General features: G+C 41.7%; 1 protein-coding gene across 4 annotated transcripts in view; it reads right to left on the bottom strand.

Annotated features, from left to right (window-relative positions):
• Positions 1–19,197, bottom strand: part of crtc3 (CREB regulated transcription coactivator 3) — a 146,144-nt gene that overhangs the window by 104,533 nt on the left and 22,414 nt on the right. For all 4 annotated transcript variants that reach the window (XM_049602966.1, XM_049602973.1, XM_049602982.1 and 1 more), the window contains exon 3: positions 442–570. In XM_049602966.1, coding sequence (XP_049458923.1) covers positions 442–570 — 129 coding nt within the window. The remainder of the gene's footprint in view (positions 1–441; positions 571–19,197) is intronic.

Raw genomic sequence — 19,197 nt, 5'->3', positions numbered from 1 at the left:
ACAAGCACTACGAGTGGTCAGGAGCAGGAGTAGATTTTGTTAGTAGCTACGAAAAGATCGGAGCTACTAAAATACTGATGAATGCGGACATGCACTTAAATTTCCGTCTGCGAACAGTTTACATACAAATTCCTTCTGCTCACATTTCATGAATGAGACCAACTGTCTGTGTCACATTTCAAATTAGCATAATGACTAATTTGCTCCCTGAGCTACAAAACAGCTGCCTACATTGGTAAGTGTCATGCTTAAAACCACACCACAAACACACACACACACACACACACACACACACACACACACACACACAAAACAAAACAAAACAAAACAAAACAAAAAAACAATGAGGACCAGCCACCTGGAAGCCACAACATCCACTTCCACATGGCTGATTACTCTTTGAGATCTCCTACAGTCAATGATTAAGGCTTTAAAGGATATCTGCCGTCCGTGCTTATCAATGGGTCGGCGATGGGGAGAGGTGATGCGGTTGCGGTCCCTGTGGACCCTCTCGACTAGCCCATGGTGACGTGTGCCTCTGACCGAGTCCAATCCTGACGGAAAGCCACCCTAAAAAGAGACATCAGTCAAAAAACGCTGCAGTTTTCAACAGGTCGGTAGTTGTCAAATGGGATTTTCAAGCAAACGTCAGTTTTATCTCAATGCAGTACTTGTCTCCAATTTTATTAATTTAGCAAAAAAACTATTTCGTTTGTATTCATGCATTAACTTGAGTTTCAGCTAGAGTTTGAGGCCTCTGTCTCTCTTAAACCAATGGAACGTTTGACTACATTATACTGAAACAGTCATGCCTGATTTCAGACAGAAGTGTTAACTTCTTACACTCTGGTTTTATCTTCAGTCTGAGATTGCCTCTACTCCACAACTGATTTCCTTGGAGAGAGGGATTACATTTTCCCTAACCAATCACTAGAAACCACAGTATCCGACAGTGATGCATTGCAAAGACAACATACAGGTCTTGCTGGGGTTTCAGAGTGGATGGAAGCCAAGTAAAAACAAAAACATGTCAATTTAGAGCAGCTTCAATAGCAGTGTCTATCTAGCACTCACCATTGTTGTTTTTACTCCTCATTGGTTATTGCATACTGCTTGACAAAAGAGTTCAGGTCTGGACCCAGTCACGCAACAATTACTGACAATTGCACAGTCACGTGATTAGGGATGGGACAGTATTAGTACAGTTATTGTGGATCACAATAAAAACTGCTCACAATCAGTACATTAACATTTCTTTACAGAAATCGATTTTATTGTGTTAGCCTTACTAAAAACATACTTTTAAATATCATGTGAAGACCTTAGTCTGACTGAAATCATACTAAATTGAATTTCTCAAAGTCAGAAAAACACACCAAGTTAAATTACTCCTGCATGTATACAGTCAATTGGACCCAAGCTGACCTAGGCACTCTGTGCATGCTTCAAAATTTCCACCCCTGGCTTTGACCTGGAAGTCGAATAGCATTAAATGCATAACAGGAGAAGAAAAAAAACAAGGTAAGCATACAGCACATATTAAATATGCAGAACTGTAAAGTTGACCACCATGGTACCAGTTTGCCACTAGCTAACTGTGGATAACTTCTTTGTCAATTGTTTGGCTGAAGGGGGCATATCGCCACCCATCATAGTGGAGTCCAACATACTTTGGCCAATAAATCAATTCCCCGCCTGCGCTTGTATACTGGGACAAGGATAGTAGTCCAATTAAATGGCCTAGTTGAGCTCCAACCATAGCTTGATTTAACCATGCGTGGAAACATACTGAATAAGTAGACTGAGGTGAATTTCCATTATCAGGATAATCTTGAACATCGTGCCCAATAGAATTAAAATGTACTCTAATGCCAATGCATTTATTTGGATTGAACACTCAAACATAATCACTTCAAAGGAGCACTGCTTTGACCAGTCAGAGTGAATACCAGTGTGCAGAGGACAGAATTATATATTTTTTGCCTTTTATTGTTAAACTAGTCCATACCCATTGAGTGCACAGTTGCCCACGTACAGTTTCACATGGTGTGTGTTTTGGATACAGATCATAGGAAATTGCAGATTAAATAGTCAACTGAACCCATTAAGAAGAGCAATGCATTCAGACAGAGTTTTTGTGAATTTGATAGTACGATTGCTCGGCTACAGCTGATGTCCGTTTGAGGTGGATACATATATCAACACGTGTGCGCAGTAACTTGTGGGGTTGGGGTGAATGCATACAATTCAATTAAAAGCGATTTTGTAAAAGAATATACTAATAGTGTAATTTTTGGAAAAAGTAGCTTTATTACCTTCTACCTATGTCAATCCTCAATGCCTATGTGCAGTTTCACATAGATTGACCACATCAGTGAGTAGAAAAATGTGGGACAGACAGAATGAATGATTGACAGAATGACACACTGACAGCTTCCATGATTATGTACAGCATACCATACCATGACCAACAGAATGACACACTGAGTTTCTGTGATTATGTACAGCATACATACCATGATTTAGTCATACCAAAAATAATAAGAAAAACACAACATTCGGCCACAGGTGGAGCCACAGCGATCGGTCGCATTTTAGCCGTTTTTAAGCATTTTTCTGTTGTTTTAGCGCCACCCAGTTGCCAATTAGAGTTACATTTCTCCAGTCACCTTGAGGCGTCCTGTTCTACATATCTACCAAGTTTAGTAAAAATCGATATACGGTTAGGCCTAGGTAAGAAATTAGCTCTCTAGCACCCCCATTTTGTTTGATCGGGTCGATAATGGTGGGGTTCCCTCAGATTATGTGTGGTCATATGCCTACAAAGTTGCGTGGTAATCGGTGAAACCCTTTAGTTGTTATACACCATTATGTGATGAGCCACGCCCTCCACAATATTCATTGCCTTATAGAAGCTCAGTTTTAGTACGTTTTCCAACTTTTGCCAAGAGGGAACTTTAGATATTGGTCCCTAGATTATGTTCACCGAGTTTCATGCAAATCGGTCAAACTTCCCAGGAAGAGATCGATTTTAAGTGTTTTTCAAAAAATTCAAGATGGCGGAAAATCTATATAACCGGAAGTTACGGGTTCTTGAGGCAAATTTGTTCTTCATGAAGAGAGGCACCTCTGTGCAAAGTTTCATGTTTCTACGACATATGGGGCATGAGATATGCCCATTCAAAGTTTGCAATTTCAATCGGTTGCTACAGCGCCCCCCTTTGGCCAATTGATGTAATACTGGTTCATTCGCATCCTCCCATGACGCTCTACCACTGTGCCAAATTTCACATGGATTGACCAAGTCAGTCAGGAGAAAAACGTGGAACAGAGACACCGACAGAGATAGAGTTTTCGTCATTATATAGTAAGACAAGTGTACACTGAAATAAAAAAAGACTAATGTCCTCTTTTTATTGCAAGTTTAAAGCCTAAGTCATTTATTGCCATTTAAGTGCCCAAGTCATTTATAATGTCTGAGATCACACGCTTCACTCTTTAATCGCTGCTAATATCGAGAACAACTGAATTTAAATATATGATCTACATTTGAATCTTGATCATATGCACACTGCACACAAATTGCTGGTGGGGGATTTAAATAGAACTGTTTCTGTGGCTTTTAGTAAGCTTAGAGCTGGCTACATTGAGTACCCTGCTTTCATTTAATTGAATAAAGCCTAACAAATGGTTATCATTAAGAGGAATCTAGTAGCCATTTAGCTTGTCAAGTTTTGTTCCCAGAGGAGAAGGTGAATGGACTCCACCTCAAAGGCACATTCATTCAAGTAACAAAGGCACTTAAACCTGGACCATGTGTATCCCAGCCTAGTCCAGTCCTTGGAGAGCTGACACATTTACAGGCCCAGGGCTGATGGAACACATACAGTACCATACTGCTTAAAGGAGAACTGAAAGCACTGAACTTTTATTTAATCTTTTTTACAGTCTGCAGCTGAATTATTTAGCACTCTCAGGAGAAGCTTGTTTGCACTTTTGAAGGTCCAGTACAGTGTTCTACTGTTTCTGCAATGAGCCCAGTGGTACTCACTCTGATTTCTGTTATTACCTCCGCCAAGGAAGTTATGTTTTTGCCGGCGTTGGTCTGTTTGTTTGTCTGCAAAATAACTCAAAAAGTTCTGGATGGATTTTGATGAAATTTTCAGGAACGGTTGATAATGGGACAAGGAACAGATGATAAAATTTTGGTGGTGATCGGATGAAGCGAAAACTCCGAGAACCATCACCTTATCGTGGTGGAGGAGTTTGAGTGCCCTAATGACTCTAGGAGCTATGCTGTCAGGGGCATTTTGCCCCTGGGAGGGTTTCCCATGGCAGATTGGTTCTGGGCGAAGGGTCAGATGAAGAACGGTTCAAAAGACCCTTCATGATGGACAACAACAAGAACTTGTGTACCTGGCCCGGAGGGTTACCGGGGCCCCACCCTGGAGGCAGGCCTGGGATTGGGGCCCGTGGGCGAGCGCCTGGTAGCCGGGCCTTTGCCCATGGGGCCCGGCCGGGCCCAGCCCGAACCAGCTACATGGGCTCGTCCCCCTGCAGGCCAACCACCCGCAGAGGGATCCAGAAGGGATCGGCTCTTTGTGGATCGGGCAGCAGACCAAGGTGGGGGCCTTGGTGGTCCGATCCTCGGCTATGGAAGTTGGCTCTTGGGACATGGAATGTCACCTCTCTGGCGGGGAAGGAGCCGGAGCTTGTGGAAGAGGTTGAGCACTACCGGCTAGATATAGTCGGCCTCACCTCGACACATAGTTTCGGCTCTGGAACCCAAGTCCTTGAGAGGGGTTGGACTCTCTCCTTTGCTGGAGTTGCTCCGGGTGAGAGGTGGAGGGCCGGGGTGGGCTTTCTGATAGCTGCCAGACTCTCTGTATGTTGGGGTTCACCCCAGTAGATGAAAGGGTTGCTTCCCTGCGCCTTTGGGTTGGGGAACGGGTCCTGACTATTGTCTGCGCTTATGCGCCAAACAGCAGTTCAGTCCCTGGGATGGGTGCTGGACAGTGCCCCGACTGGGGACTCCATTGTTCTGCTGGGGGACTTCAACGCTCACGTGGGCAATGACAGCAGGACCTGGAGGGGCATGATTGGGAGGAACGGCCTGCCCGATCTGAACCCGAGTGGTGTTCTGTTATTGGACTTCTGTGCGGGTCGCATAACGGGCCATAACGAACACCATGTTTGAACATAAGGATGTCCATCGGTGCATGTGGCACCAGGACAGCCAAGGTCGCAGGCCAACGATTGACTTTGTGGTCGTATTATTTGACCTGTGGCCATATGTTCTGGACACTCAGGTGAAGAGAGGAGCAGAGCTGTCAACTGATCACCACCTGGTGGTGAGCTGGATCAGATGGCAGGGGAGGACGCTGCACAGACCAGGCAGGCCCATAATGAACAGTGAGGGTCTGCTGGGAACGCCTGGCGAAAGAACCTGTCAAGATGATCTTCAACTCCTACTTCCCGGACAGCTCCGACCGCGTCCCGAGGGTAAAGGGGGACATTGATTCCGAATGGGCCTTGTTCCGCCCTGCCATTGTTGAGGTGGCTGTCACAAGCTGTGGCCGCAAGGCTGCTGGGGCCAGTCGCGACAGTAATCCGTCAGGCCGTCAGGCTGAAGAAGGAGGCCTACGGGGCATGGTTGGTCTGTGGGTCTCCGGAAGCAGCTGACAGGTACCGGCAGGCCAAGCGGAGCGCAGCAGAGGCAAAAACTCGGGCGTGGGAGGAGTTCGGGGAGGCCATGGAGAAAGACTATCGATCGGCTCCAAAGAGGTTCTGGCAAACCGTCTGGCGCCTCAGGGGGGGAAGGCGGCAACTTGCTCACATTGTTTACAGTGGGGGCAGGGAGCTGCTGACGTCAACTGGGGACATTGTCAGGTGGTGGAAGGAATACTTTGAGGAGCTCCTCAATCCCACCAACACGTATTCCACTGAGGAAACAGAGCCAGGGGTCTCGGGGGCGGGTCGTCCAATTTCTGGGGCCTTTTGACACGATGGAGCAGTGGCTCTACTCCGAGCTCTGGAGCACCATGGATTTTAATTTATACACAGCCTTATTACAGTAACACCAGTGATTTTCTATTGATGAGAATTTGGTCGTACAAGAGCATATCAACTAACCAACCAACCGACCAGAATGTGACAGCCCTAGAATTTAGTTATTGAAATTGTAAACTGTCTCAGACTAGGCTTAATAAATGGTACAGCGTTCCATAATGCAGGGGTGGGCAATTCATTTTCCCAAGGGGCCACATGAGAAACTGGGACTATTGTGGAGGGCAGAACCAATAGGCTGAGCTTAATTCTGCTCAATATCAATTTTATCGCTTCATAAATAGCAGTAAATCATATGGTTTTGAGCTGCTACTGGTAAGAATACACGTTATAATAAGACTGTGAAAATGTGGAGGTGATCAAACCCAAAAGTATAAACTCCAATCATCATATCACTATTTCATTTTATTTTTAACATCAGAACAACAGAAAATGTATGTTTTGCGGAATGTTAAGGACCAGCAATTAATTAACTTTATTCAAAAAGCAAGTGCTTTTGATGTTTTTCAGTTCTTTTTTCTTATTCAGTGAGAAAAATCCAGTCTGTCTTGGGCTTGAACAAGTGTACTGAAGTCTGGTTGAATGTCTGGGGTGGATAGGTGAAGGACAGCCAACAGGTGATCATCAGAGAGAGAGGATCTGTATCTGGATTTGCTGAACATTATCACTCAGTATGTTTGTTCACATATGTAGGTAGATCCAAAGAGAACCAACATCTTATGAGCATGCCTCCTCATGTATGGGAAGTTCTCCTCTTTGAGAGAAGACTAAAATAGAGCAATGATATTGACTTTAAGTGCTCTGCCAGCAGTGTATCAGACTGCAGGTCAGTAAGTTTGAGCTGAACATCGCTCGGGTGTGTTACCCACACTGCAGGTAAAGGGAGATAGGATCAGGTGCTTTTAATTCTCAACTGTTTTGAAGTCCTGAAATCGCCTTGAAAACTCACCATGCAGTGGACCTAACATTGGACACTCAGAGACACTGATTTTGACCGTGATTAAGAGAGTGTATGCATGTTGCGGTTCGTGGAGGGTGCCGCTAGAAAAAGCTTCAGTAGCTAAATGCATCGCTAATGACGTTCTGTGTGAGTTAAAGTGAGAGAAATGTGTGTGAAGATGCATATGGTTGAGATACAACAGTGACAGTAAATTGTCTCCCTCTCAGGGGAGACCCGAGGGAGACCGTCACACCCAAGCCTCCGTGTTTGAGGCTCGCGGCCCCACACGGGGGTATGTGCGGGGCTGCTCGGTCGACCCTCGGGAGTATGTACAAGGGCGGGCGGGTTCCGCGGAGAGGGAGGCCTCTGTGTTTGAGACGGGAGCGGGCGACGTGAGGGTTGAGGCATTAGTTTCTGTTATGGGTAAGTAGCATTAGTTATCTAATACTGGCAGAACTATTGGTAGCTTTGTTATAACCTACGTGATGACAAACTTAATGTTGTGATATGAACACAGCGTTAGACATAGTTAGCTGTCATTAGCTAAGGCTAGTTGCTCACCAAGACACCTGCCCAGTTCTCCACTGGTTCTCCTCACACCACAGCTCTATTTCTCTCCTGTGGCAGTTATTTCTCCTAACCCTGATCTGTTCCTGGTCTCTTGGGTGCCTAGCTGGCTCATAACTATAAGCCTGTGGGCCGTCATATGCATATGAATATACATTTTCAACCTCTTCAGTCTCAAAACTAGTACTGGGATCCATGTTTATTAATGTTACACTCAACTGAACTCGGCCGGACTCCCTTACGCTACGTCACTTCCGGTTAGTGGGTTTTTAGATGTGGAAGCAAAATTCTCTCACAAAAACGACCCCAAAAGTCACTGTAGTGTGTATATGTTTTTGTTTTTTGTTTTAATTGAGTTTCTACATCATTTATCTACACATTTATTCACCATGGTCTCCAACCTGCAAGTTGGGCTTTAAGACACCGAACATAACTTACAATTTGTTGACAGCGTTTCTCTCATGCGTGTGCTCTCTCTTTCTCTCTTGCAGTCTCACTCTGTTTCTTTTCTTTTGACTTTTCCAAGATGACAGATGCTGAATATATACTCCCTATCTGATGCTGTGGCTGTTTGTGGTTGGCTGAGAGGGATGTGAACTCATTTGTTTGCAGCTGTGTTAATCAAATAAGGTTGGGTTTCCATTACGCGTGCCAAACGGTGCCACGCCGCAGCAGCAGGAGGAGGAGAAGGAGCAGGAGCAGGAGGAGGAGCCGGGCGAGCTGGCTGCACAGCCAGGGGCACAGCTGGGAGCAGCTCCATTATGCATGCCAAACGGTGCCAATCCCCTTTGATCTGACATCAGATGTGACGGGACAGTCGATATAGAGATACATTTATGTGCTGATTGCAGATAGTTGCATTGAATAGTGGTTTTTGTCCCCCTCAATGTATATGGTGTATAAAGGTGAAGTTCGCTGGTCTTGTCATACAAAGTTTGATGGAGTGTCAACTGGACAACATGGAGATATTTGCATCTTGAAAGCCGGACTAGAAATGTGGATAGACAGGGAGAAACACACGCAAGCCTAAGACGTGGTAAGATACGATATTCCTCACTATATGAAGTGACTGATAACAAAATCTGTATAAAGGATTGTAAAGAAATTTGTCAGGTTTTTATTTTGTAGACAATTGGTCTGTATTTATAGCATGATGGGATGACAGCACAATGATGTGTATCACTGGAAAGAACAGGTGTGAATTTGGACGCACTATGTATCATTCGGGCCCACAGGGTTAAAGGTTTTAAAGTCCGAACTATCGAAAATAAAGCTTTCATAGTGCAAAAGTCCGAACCATGATTTCGTTTGGTCCGGACCGAGACCACCTATTTTGGTCGGACCAAATTTCGGGTCTTTGATCCGGACCATGGTCCGGGGGAGCTTTCACACCTGTAAATTTGGTCCGGATCAAACGGAAAAGTCCTAAAGTCCGGACCAAACGAGGTAGGTGTGAAAGCACCCTCAGACAGTCCCAGGTCAGCATCTGAAGCAGTTCCTGGATGAAGTGGGACCTTTTCCCGGAAAAACTGAACAAGGAAACAAGTGGGTGATGACTTTCACAAAGTGAAAGATAAACTAATCAATGGCTTCTGTGACAACCTCACCACGCGGTTTGGCAACCTTGATGAGGGTGTCTTGAAGGCTGCTGCCACCATGTTTGACCTAAGCAACTGGCCTGAAGACATCACTGACCTGGCCGCCTTTGGCCTGGCTGATGTTGAGACTTTTGTCACGCACTTTCAGAAAACTGATGGGTTACAGGGAGCTTTGTGGAACACTGTATTCCCGAACAGTCAATCTAAGTAACAAAACTTTTGAAAAACCCAAATGAACTCAGATCTGTCTTTTTTTTTTTTTAGAACTACAATTTTTGGTTGCATTAAAAATCAATATGAAAAGGAAATATGTCCTTATGTTGTGTTTTCACCACCATTGGTAGGCTGAATTCTCATCACGAGTGAATAAAGCAGCTAACTCTGAATCAATCTACTCTATATCTGGATGTTGCAATAGGTGCATAATTAATAGAATTACTAACTTCAGTGAGTGCATAATAAAGAGTTTATGAATGTCAACAAGACATTGTTCCCACTATAGATCCAGTAGCTGCAAAGATGCATTATGAGCTGTTAATAAGTGCATATTAATAATTGATTAACCTTTTTACGACACTGTTCTCACTTTAGATCCAGTAGCTGCAAAGATGCATTATGAGCTGTTATTAAGTACATATTAATAATCTATTAACCTTTATACAACACTGTTCCCACTTTAGATCCGGTAGCTGCAAAGGATCATTATTTACTATTAGTCAGATGCATAATTAAGCACTTATTAACTGTAATATGGCATTTATATTAACTTCTTATGGTCTCAATAATGTTAATAAACATCTTGTTAATATTGATAAATTGTCTAAAAACTCTTAAGGATGTTCTAGTACCCAATAATATCTTATAAGCCAATAATAAATGTGTTGTATACTATTATTAGCACTCATTAGGTCTTATTAATGTTAATAAACACCTTGTTAATTTCATCTCATAGGGTCTTGTAGTGTCTTATAAACCAGTAATAAATGTGGTTATTATTCTATAATTAACCCGTATAAATTCTAATTAATGTAAATAGGCATCTTATTAATATTTAGTATAGGTGCTTATAATGTTCCTATAAACAATAATAACTGTCAGTTATGCTGTAATAAACACTTATATAGTCTTACTAATGTTAAAAAGCATCTTATACTGTCTTATAAGTGCTTATTAACTGCTAATTTGTGCTTATTAAGCATTAATTAACACTTATTACAGTACCTTAATATAAAGTGTTACCGAATGTTGTCCTCTATCTGGGTTGAAAGAAACTGCAACTTTCACATGAAAGCCTTCACCAAGCTGTACATTATATGTAGGCCTGTCCCGATATGCGATAAGTCGGTTAATTGCACAGTAAATTTAAAGGGAGGCGGTAACTTTTACAGCTGCGATTAAATGCTGTATTCATGCGTGTTTGTTTTCCTTGTCTCTCTCCACCAAAGAGACTGGATAACAAGAGTGTTCACTGCCGTGCATTGTCTGGCAGCCAGGTGAGTTGGTTCATTAGCGTAATGATCAAAGGGAAGGCTCTTGTCATCGAGTGTCTTTGTCTCTGTGGGGGAGGCGGGACTATGGACCACACACACACACACACACACACACACACACACACACACACAGAGTGCGATCTTCGTGAGAGGGAGACGAGGTTGAGAAAAAAAAGAGTTGAGCAAAAGAGAACGACATGGAACTTGACATGGCCCCTGTGTGGGAGTATTTTGGATTTAAACCAAATGACAAAGGGGGGCCCAGTAATTTGGACGAGCCGGTATGCTGGATTTGTTCTAAAGCCATCTCAACAAAAAGAGTGAATACGTTATTTTATATATATATATATATATATATATATATATATATATATTTATTAGGGATGTCCCAATCACTTTTTTTTGCATCTGATCCGATAGGAGTCCTTTATTTTGAAACTGAGTCCAATCCGATACTTTGCAAAGCATTAAGAAAGAAAAAAAAAGAATGCATCCAAGTTGTCCCATAACAAAATAGGCCTATATCTTTTGTAGTGGTTTGACACATGAAACAAATATTTTTCTTTTACTCAGTCAAACTCCACAAAGAAACCATAAAACCCATAAAACAGGTCCCCTAACACCAAAATTAAATTGTTTCTGTAGAACAAAAGAATTATACTCAATTTTCAAAAATTCAGATACAATTGTAATCAGTTTCAAGAAAGTATATATTTTTTCCACCAAAGAAAAGAAATGCTCCGTTCCGTTCAGTCAATTCAATCCAGTTCAAACAAAAAACTCCACTCAGGGATTTCCAAAAACATATCACAGTTCAATTCAGTTCAATCTACACAGTTCGCTGTACGAAAGAAAACTCCACCCCAGGTTTTCCCGCCAACAAGGAGGTAAAGAGAATCCACCGTTTGCTCTGACTCAGTTCAGTTTCAAAACACTAAATCAACCCGGCCCGAAGGTTCCAAATAAGGAATAATGAAACGGAAAGTAACCCCCGGCTTTTGCCAACTCACGGGACCGAGTGTGAATGCCATAACGTTCCGGCGTTGTTTCAGGTGTGGAGGCTCTGTAGGATCCCTTGATATCCGTGGCAGGGAATTTTGATATTGCAAAGGGAAGCACACCTATTTTGCAGACTCTGAGCAGTGTAAAATGCCGTGGTAGGCCGAATACGCAGGGGACTTCTGGCTCATTTCTCACACTACATATTATATGTATATATATATATATATATATATATATATATATATATATATATATATATATATATATATATATATATATATATATATATATACATATACATATATACATATTACATATATACAGTACAGGCCAAAAGTTTGGACACACCTTCTCATTCAATGCGTTTTCTTTATTTTCATGACTATTTACATTGTAGATTCTCACTGAAGGCATCAAAACTATGAATGAACACATGTGGAGTTATGTACTTAACAAAAAAGGTGAAATAACTGAAAACATGTTTTATATTCTAGTTTCTTCAAAATAGCCACCCTTTGCTCTGATTACTGCTTTGCACACTCTTGGCATTCTCTCCATGAGCTTCAAGAGGTAGTCACCTGAAATGGTTTTCCAACAGTCTTGAAGGAGTTCCCAGAGGTGTTTCGCACTTGTTGGCCCCTTTGCCTTCACTCTGCGGTCCAGCTCACCCCAAACCATCTGGATTGGGTTCAGGTCCGGTGACTGTGGAGGCCAGGTCATCTGCCGCAGCACTCCATCACTCTCCTTCTTGGTCAAATAGCCCTTACACAGCCTGGAGGTGTGTTTGGGGTCATTGTCCTGTTGAAAAATAAATGATCGTCCAACTAAACGCAAACTGGATGGGATGGCATGTCGCTGCAGGATGCTGTGGTAGCCATGCTGGTTCAGTGTGCCTTCAATTTTGAATAAATCCCCAACAGTGTCACCAGCAAAACACCCCCACACCATCACACCTCCTCCTCCATGCTTCACAGTGGGAACCAGGCATGTGGAATCCATCCGTTCACCTTTTCTGCGTCTCACAAAGATACAGCGGTTGGAACCAAAGATCTCAAATTTGGACTCATCAGACCAAAGCACAGATTTCCACTGGTCTAATGTCCATTCCTTGTGTTTCTTGGCCCAAACAAATCTCTTCTGCTTGTTGCCTCTCCTTAGCAGTGCTTTCCTAGCAGCTATTTGACCATGAAGGCCTGATTCGCGCAGTCTCCTCTTAACAGTTGTTCTAGAGATGGGTCTGCTGCTAGAACTCTGTGTGGCATTCATCTGGTCTCTGATCTGAGCTGCTGTTAACTTGCGATTTCTGAGGCTGGTGACTCGGATGAACTTATCCTCAGAAGCAGAGGTGACTCTTGGTCTTCCTTTCCTGGGTCGGTCCTCATGTGTGCCAGTTTTGTTGTAGCGCTTGATGGTTTTTGCAACTCCACTTGGGGACACATTTAAAGTTTTTGCAATTTTCCGGACTGACTGACCTTCATTTCTTAAAGTAATGATGGCCACTCGTTTTTCTTTAGTTAGCTGATTGGTTCTTGCCATAATATGAATTTTAACAGTTGTCCAATAGGGCTGTCGGCTGTGTATTAACCTGACTTCTGCACAACACAACTGATGGTCCCAACCCCATTGATAAAGCAAGAAATTCCACTAATTAACCCTGATAAGGCACATCTGTGAAGTGGAAACCATTTCAGGTGACTACCTCTTGAAGCTCATGGAGAGAATGCCAAGAGTGTGCAAAGCAGTAATCAGAGCACAGGGTGGCTATTTTGAAGAAACTAGAACATAAAACATGTTTTCAGTTATTTCACCTTTTTTTGTTAAGTACATAACTCCACATGTGTTCATTCATAGTTTTGATGCCTTCAGTGAGAATCTACAATGTAAATAGTCATGAAAATAAAGAAAACACATTGAATGAGAAGGTGTGTCCAAACTTTTGGCCTGTACTGTATACATATATATATATATATATATATACCTAAGATCATGACATCAATACTATGAACGAAACCAAAACAGCTTTGACTCTTTAAATGAAGAGATATTTATTTTTTCCAATGAAAAAAATATTGGCAAGCATCTCAAACATTTTCGAAAAGATATCAAACCAAACAAAAAAACTATTTGCTATCTCAAATGAACATCAATTTAAATAAGGTGCATTACTTACTGATATAAAGATAAAGGCCCCTTGAACTGATGCAAATACATGCATCGGGATTAAAAACTGAAAAAGTTCCTTCCAGAAGTTCAAAAAAATAAATATATATAGAAAATGATTGCACTGAACAAGTTAGACTTGTCTATGTAAACAAACTGAAAAAGTGCATTCCATAGTAACAAAAAAATAAGTTTAAAGAATTTTGGCTGTGGTTCCATTCAAATCAATACCTTTTCACTAAGGTAAATGAGGTTCAGTTGTTCTTTTATCTCATATTAGGAGAGAGAGAGAGAGAGCGAGAGCGAGAGCGAGAGCGAGAGCGAGAGAGAGAGAGAGACACAGAGTATGTGTGTGTGTGTGAGGTAGTATTGTCACGGTACCAAAATTGGGACCCACGGTACGATACCAGTGACAGTATCACAGTTCTGAGTAGTATCACGATACCACAGCAAAAATGAGGCAGATGTGCCTTTTGTCATTTATAAAAAGATAAATCACTTTTCTATAATACATCAATGATATTTCAAAGGAATAAATTACTTATTGACTTATTCATACTTCAAAAACAGCATCAATAAGTGATTAACATAGGGGGGATCAAAATAAAATAAAAAAAATAAAATAAAAATCAACCAGCCACCCTGCTCCCCTGACGGTCCCTTCATAAGTAAAGAACAGTCCGTAAAGTGCGGTGAGGTTTGTGGACCGTTACTGACACAAAGAGTAATGTGAATGGCTCGTTTCTCCTCTGACACGCCACATACCTGTGTGCTGCCACGGCTCGGCTGTTCTCCGTCGCCGGTAAGCCATTATCTTGTGCCGCGGAGCACTATGGCTGCCATATTTGACAGGAATACGTACTCCTGTCTGTGTCTGTGACCCCCGTTCAACCCACAACCGGCAGGATTTGCCGTTACTGGATGGCGCATGGACACTCACCCTCTTGTGACTGGACTTTGAACTTATCCCACAGCAGTGGTACCTGAGGTACCGTAGTACTATGGTACTCCAACACTATGGTATCATATGTACTGTGAAGTTTTAGTGCCGTGGTCTATCGTTGGTACCAGTATACCGTGCAAAGTGCGAGAGAGAGTGTGTCCGTCTGTGTGTGTGTGAGAGAGAGAGAGAGAGCGTGCGTGTGTGCCCTCATGAAAAGCTGCTATTAAATTACTACACAAAACCTTTTCGTGTAGTAGTGGCTGTGTAGTCACCTGTAGTAATTGTGTAGTAAATCTGTAGTTTATACACTACTCATGACACACCAGTAGAGTTGTAGTAAAACAGTAATTTTACAGGCATTTAAATAGTGATTATGCAGAGATTTTACTACTTGCTTGTATAGTAAATATGTAGTCACAACACTTCAGCAACACTACATATTTTAAATAGTGATCAATCAGATTTTAGTACTTGAATATACATACTTGATGTGTATACAAACAGTAGTTTTTTGTGAGGCTCTGTGTGTATCTTAAGTATCATAGTGTTCAGAATAGACAATGAGAGCCTACTGTAAAATTGTTTTTTATATAAAGAAGCGAAGGTAATTTCTCAGGGATTTCATTTCGGGATATTCCACTGATAATTCATATACATTTACAATTCAATAAAATTAAAGGATATTTGTGATATAATACAGTAACTGAAAACACAACAGAATTTTTTTAATTGAAATGATTTTTTACTTTATAATTACCCAACCACACACACAATTTACAAAAACAGTTGTAGCCTGGCGAAATTAAACCAGTACAGGACACAGAAATATCTTTTGGGGTCTTTAATCTGAATAATAGAATATGGTGTTCAGCAAATAAAAAGAAATAATAACAGTTTCCAAACAAAAGTGGCAGACTGTCCTCTGCCCTATCTGCAGTCCTTGTCGATAAATAAAAAAAAAGCAATTGTTTAAGTCTCTAAGAGGAGTTAGAGCTATAATCAGTCAGATGTGACAACTGTTTTCCTGTTGGACTAGTCAGGAAACACTGCTCTGACAATTATAGTGAGATAAGAGTAGGAAGATGAAAATGTGTACATATGTATAAGTTGCCCAGATGCACAAAAAAGTCTCTGCCACCAATGCTCTACTCCAAACAGGAAGATGGCCATTTTGATTAAAATTTTTCAATTTGGCGTTGATTTTGTGATTTCCACACCTTGTAATTTAACGAACTCTATAGATACAAAAACAACAATCAGTAGTCATTTATTTTTTTAGTTTTGTCAACAACTCCCTTTCCATGTCTGTGTTTCTAATTTGCTGCAACATTATAGGTAACATTAATAGCCTCTCGGCCCTGGGGACCTGGGAGTGAGTGATGACCTGAGGCTCTGGTCATCCAGCAACCTGACTCAGGACCAGCTTCTCTGCCTTTTGTTGGACGTGGTGGAGGTGGAAGTGACCACCACCTGTGCTTTTTTCCATGTGTTCATTTACTCAACAAGGATGTTAGGAAACTAGATGTGTGGTAATCAGCATTTGTTGGTAGTAAAAGCTACGCTGAAATAGCGACTGAGTAAACTTTTACTTTGTTTAATATGTGGAATATGAATAAAACCAAAGTGAGGAGCAATCATGGTCTGTTTTTAAATTTCATTTTCACCCAATTATTAAAAACATTGAACAACATTTAATGACTTCCTCAAAGGCTAATACGAAAAGAAAGTGATGTTACATTTAATATGAGTTACGCATTAACTCTGTCAGTGATTCTTTTTATGACTGTAGCTGTGTATTTTTTCCCGGAAGTTTTCTCCCCTGTTGTCGTGGTGAATCATAGTATCGGAGCTCCATTGATGATGACTTTATCACTAAGATGCTCAAGTCAAAAATGTCTTATCTTCTGACTGCTTGTCTCTGATATCTCCTAACAGTTTTCCAAGAAATTTCTGGTATTTACTCTGAAACCGATGCTATATTACTGCATACTCTGTAGTTCTTATGCATAGAGCCTGGCTGGCAGTGAATGCTTGAAAGACATAGCAACAGTAACCAAGGGAGCGGGGCTTAGCTAAGGATCATGTTATCCAATGACATTCCGTTTGGAGCTTCCACCTTGTTCCCCGGCGCTGCGCTGTGATTGTTTGTCCCTCTTCACCTAAGGACACGGCAGTCACTACGGTAAGTGGTAGGAGCTTGCTTGTAGCGTAGTTATTTTGTGAATGTTGCTCGTGCTTCTGACATTATATGTGGGTTTGTATGCTATATAAACTATGTGTGTACCTACATTATCTCAATTGGAATGTATTGTCACTAGCTCAGCTCAGTAAGATACTGTAGCAGTTCGTTAGCGTAGCCGTCCGTTAGCAAAGCGGCTAGTTAGCATAGGGCTTACTTAGCCCCCAGCATCCTTCGACTCAGCAGGACAGTGCAATATTTTAGGTGCTATGTCAGCTCACACTGGTTGTTTTTAAGCTGTGGAATATTCAGTGATTAAATTGCAATGTTGTGCCATTAGCTTAGCTTAGTAAGCTAGCGTAACTTAGCGGGTAGTTAGAGTAACGGCTAGTTAGCCGCCATTGTTCTCTGACTCACCCAGAGAGTGATGTGTTGTAACTTAGGGGAGAGGGGTGTTGAACGGAGCATTTTTTTCATATTTCCCTCTCTGCACAGAGATGCATTTATTTATAGTAACCACATTTCATAGTGAACAACATACATATGTCCTCTACAAATCCCGACCATGTTTGCAAAGTTTGGATGAATGAGTCGCACTCAATCTAGCAGGAAACGAAGCTCATCTGCCTGTTTGCCTCCGCATGCAGGGATGAACAGATCCATGGTAGAATTAACCGCAAAACACGTAAATAACTTCATATTACTGGCGTGTAACACTCATTAATGCTTAAGCTGAGTCCTTCCTTCTCATGTTTAATGTCTGAAAATGAATTACTTTTGTCCAATGCTCTGTGATATAGCCTACTGTGTTTAACAAAGCATGTTCCAATGTAATTAAAGCTTTATGTGTTTGTGGACATCATTGATTTAATAATACAAGTAGACAGTATTTGAAGAAGTTAGAATGCAGTGTGGTCGTGAAACTGTTTGGCCTTGTCAATCAAAAAAGTGTATCAGTTGTGTGTGTGTGTGTGTGTGTTTGTGTCAGTTGCTGTCAATGTCAATCATTAGTAAATTATCAGTTTGATTTTAATATGCTTAATAACTGGGTCTTTATACTTTTAGATGCCCCGTGGCAAGTCCTACCGTTGCTCTGAGGCGACTGAGTGGAGGATGTCGGAGCGACAGTTGGCCTCCAGTGACGCTGGTGCATGTATGTGGCATGCCTTCTTGAAATCAACTTTTCATGTATATCCTTGCTGTATGACTGGGTTAAACTCCTAACTTTGTGTATTTTTATAGTCTTGAAAAGTTCACATATTGTGTTGAAGTGCTTGAACTTTGAATTTGGTCTCTTTTTTTTTTTTTTTTTTTTTTAAACCATTTTATGTTCATCAACAGCTTGTGGCACAGGGTGGTGCTACAAAGTGCACAAACGGTCAATTTCTGAGCACACTGGGCGCCAGCATAAATTGGTCATTCCAGTTGAGGTCCCAGGCAAGACAGTATGTACAATTCATGAAGACTTCACTGATGATTAGAAGTTTTAGTTGTGTGTTTTCAGCCTAAAAGAAATCCTGTCTTTTGTTCCAGCTTGTTCTTCTTGTAGGGGCGTCCCATCTGCACTCCCTTGCAGATGGGATTGTGCTGATGCCAGAGGATTGCAACACCTTTGGCGTCATGTCCACTCCAGGGGCGTGCACTGACCAGCTCAGGATTGAGGATGAAAATGCTGTTCTTCCTCGGATCTCTGACGCTGTCTGTGTCATGGCCCCTAGGAACAACCTGATGGCCAGCAAGACGCCTAAGCAAGGAGGCATAGCTTTTGGCCTGGCCACTGTCTGCAGCGTCTGGCCAACTGCACAGGTAGGTTATTCATGTATTCTTTTTAATGAGGCAGATGTGTACAGGTCAGTATGATTTTGTCATTAACCATTATTACTTTGTTTAGGATTTCGCTGGGACCTTGTCCCACACTTGACAGTCCCGGGGGATATCCAAGAGTTTTTCCGGCATGAATTTCACCGTGTGTCAGCAGGTCTCGGTATGTTTGAAAATAATGATACATGGTTCTAAACAGTTTTATGAAGGCTTATGAGAATTATATATTTTACATATAATTTCTAATATTATACCCATTATGGTTTTCTAATAAGAAAGTTGACATTGCCTTTTTAAAATGTGTTTTTCAAAAACTGTTTCTTTTCTTGTTCCTTTTTTTTTTAAGGTGTGAAATATTTTCACCACGCTGACCGCTTCCCCCGAACAACCGCAAGTTGTGGTGCTGTGATGGTGTAAGTAGAATATATTAT

The sequence above is a fragment of the Epinephelus fuscoguttatus genome, linkage group LG2, assembly GCF_011397635.1.
Source record: "Epinephelus fuscoguttatus linkage group LG2, E.fuscoguttatus.final_Chr_v1".
In the NCBI taxonomy this organism is placed as follows: Eukaryota; Metazoa; Chordata; class Actinopteri; order Perciformes; family Serranidae; genus Epinephelus; species Epinephelus fuscoguttatus.
Note: the sequence above shows the minus strand (reverse complement) of the source record. Positions and strands in the feature narration are given on the sequence as shown.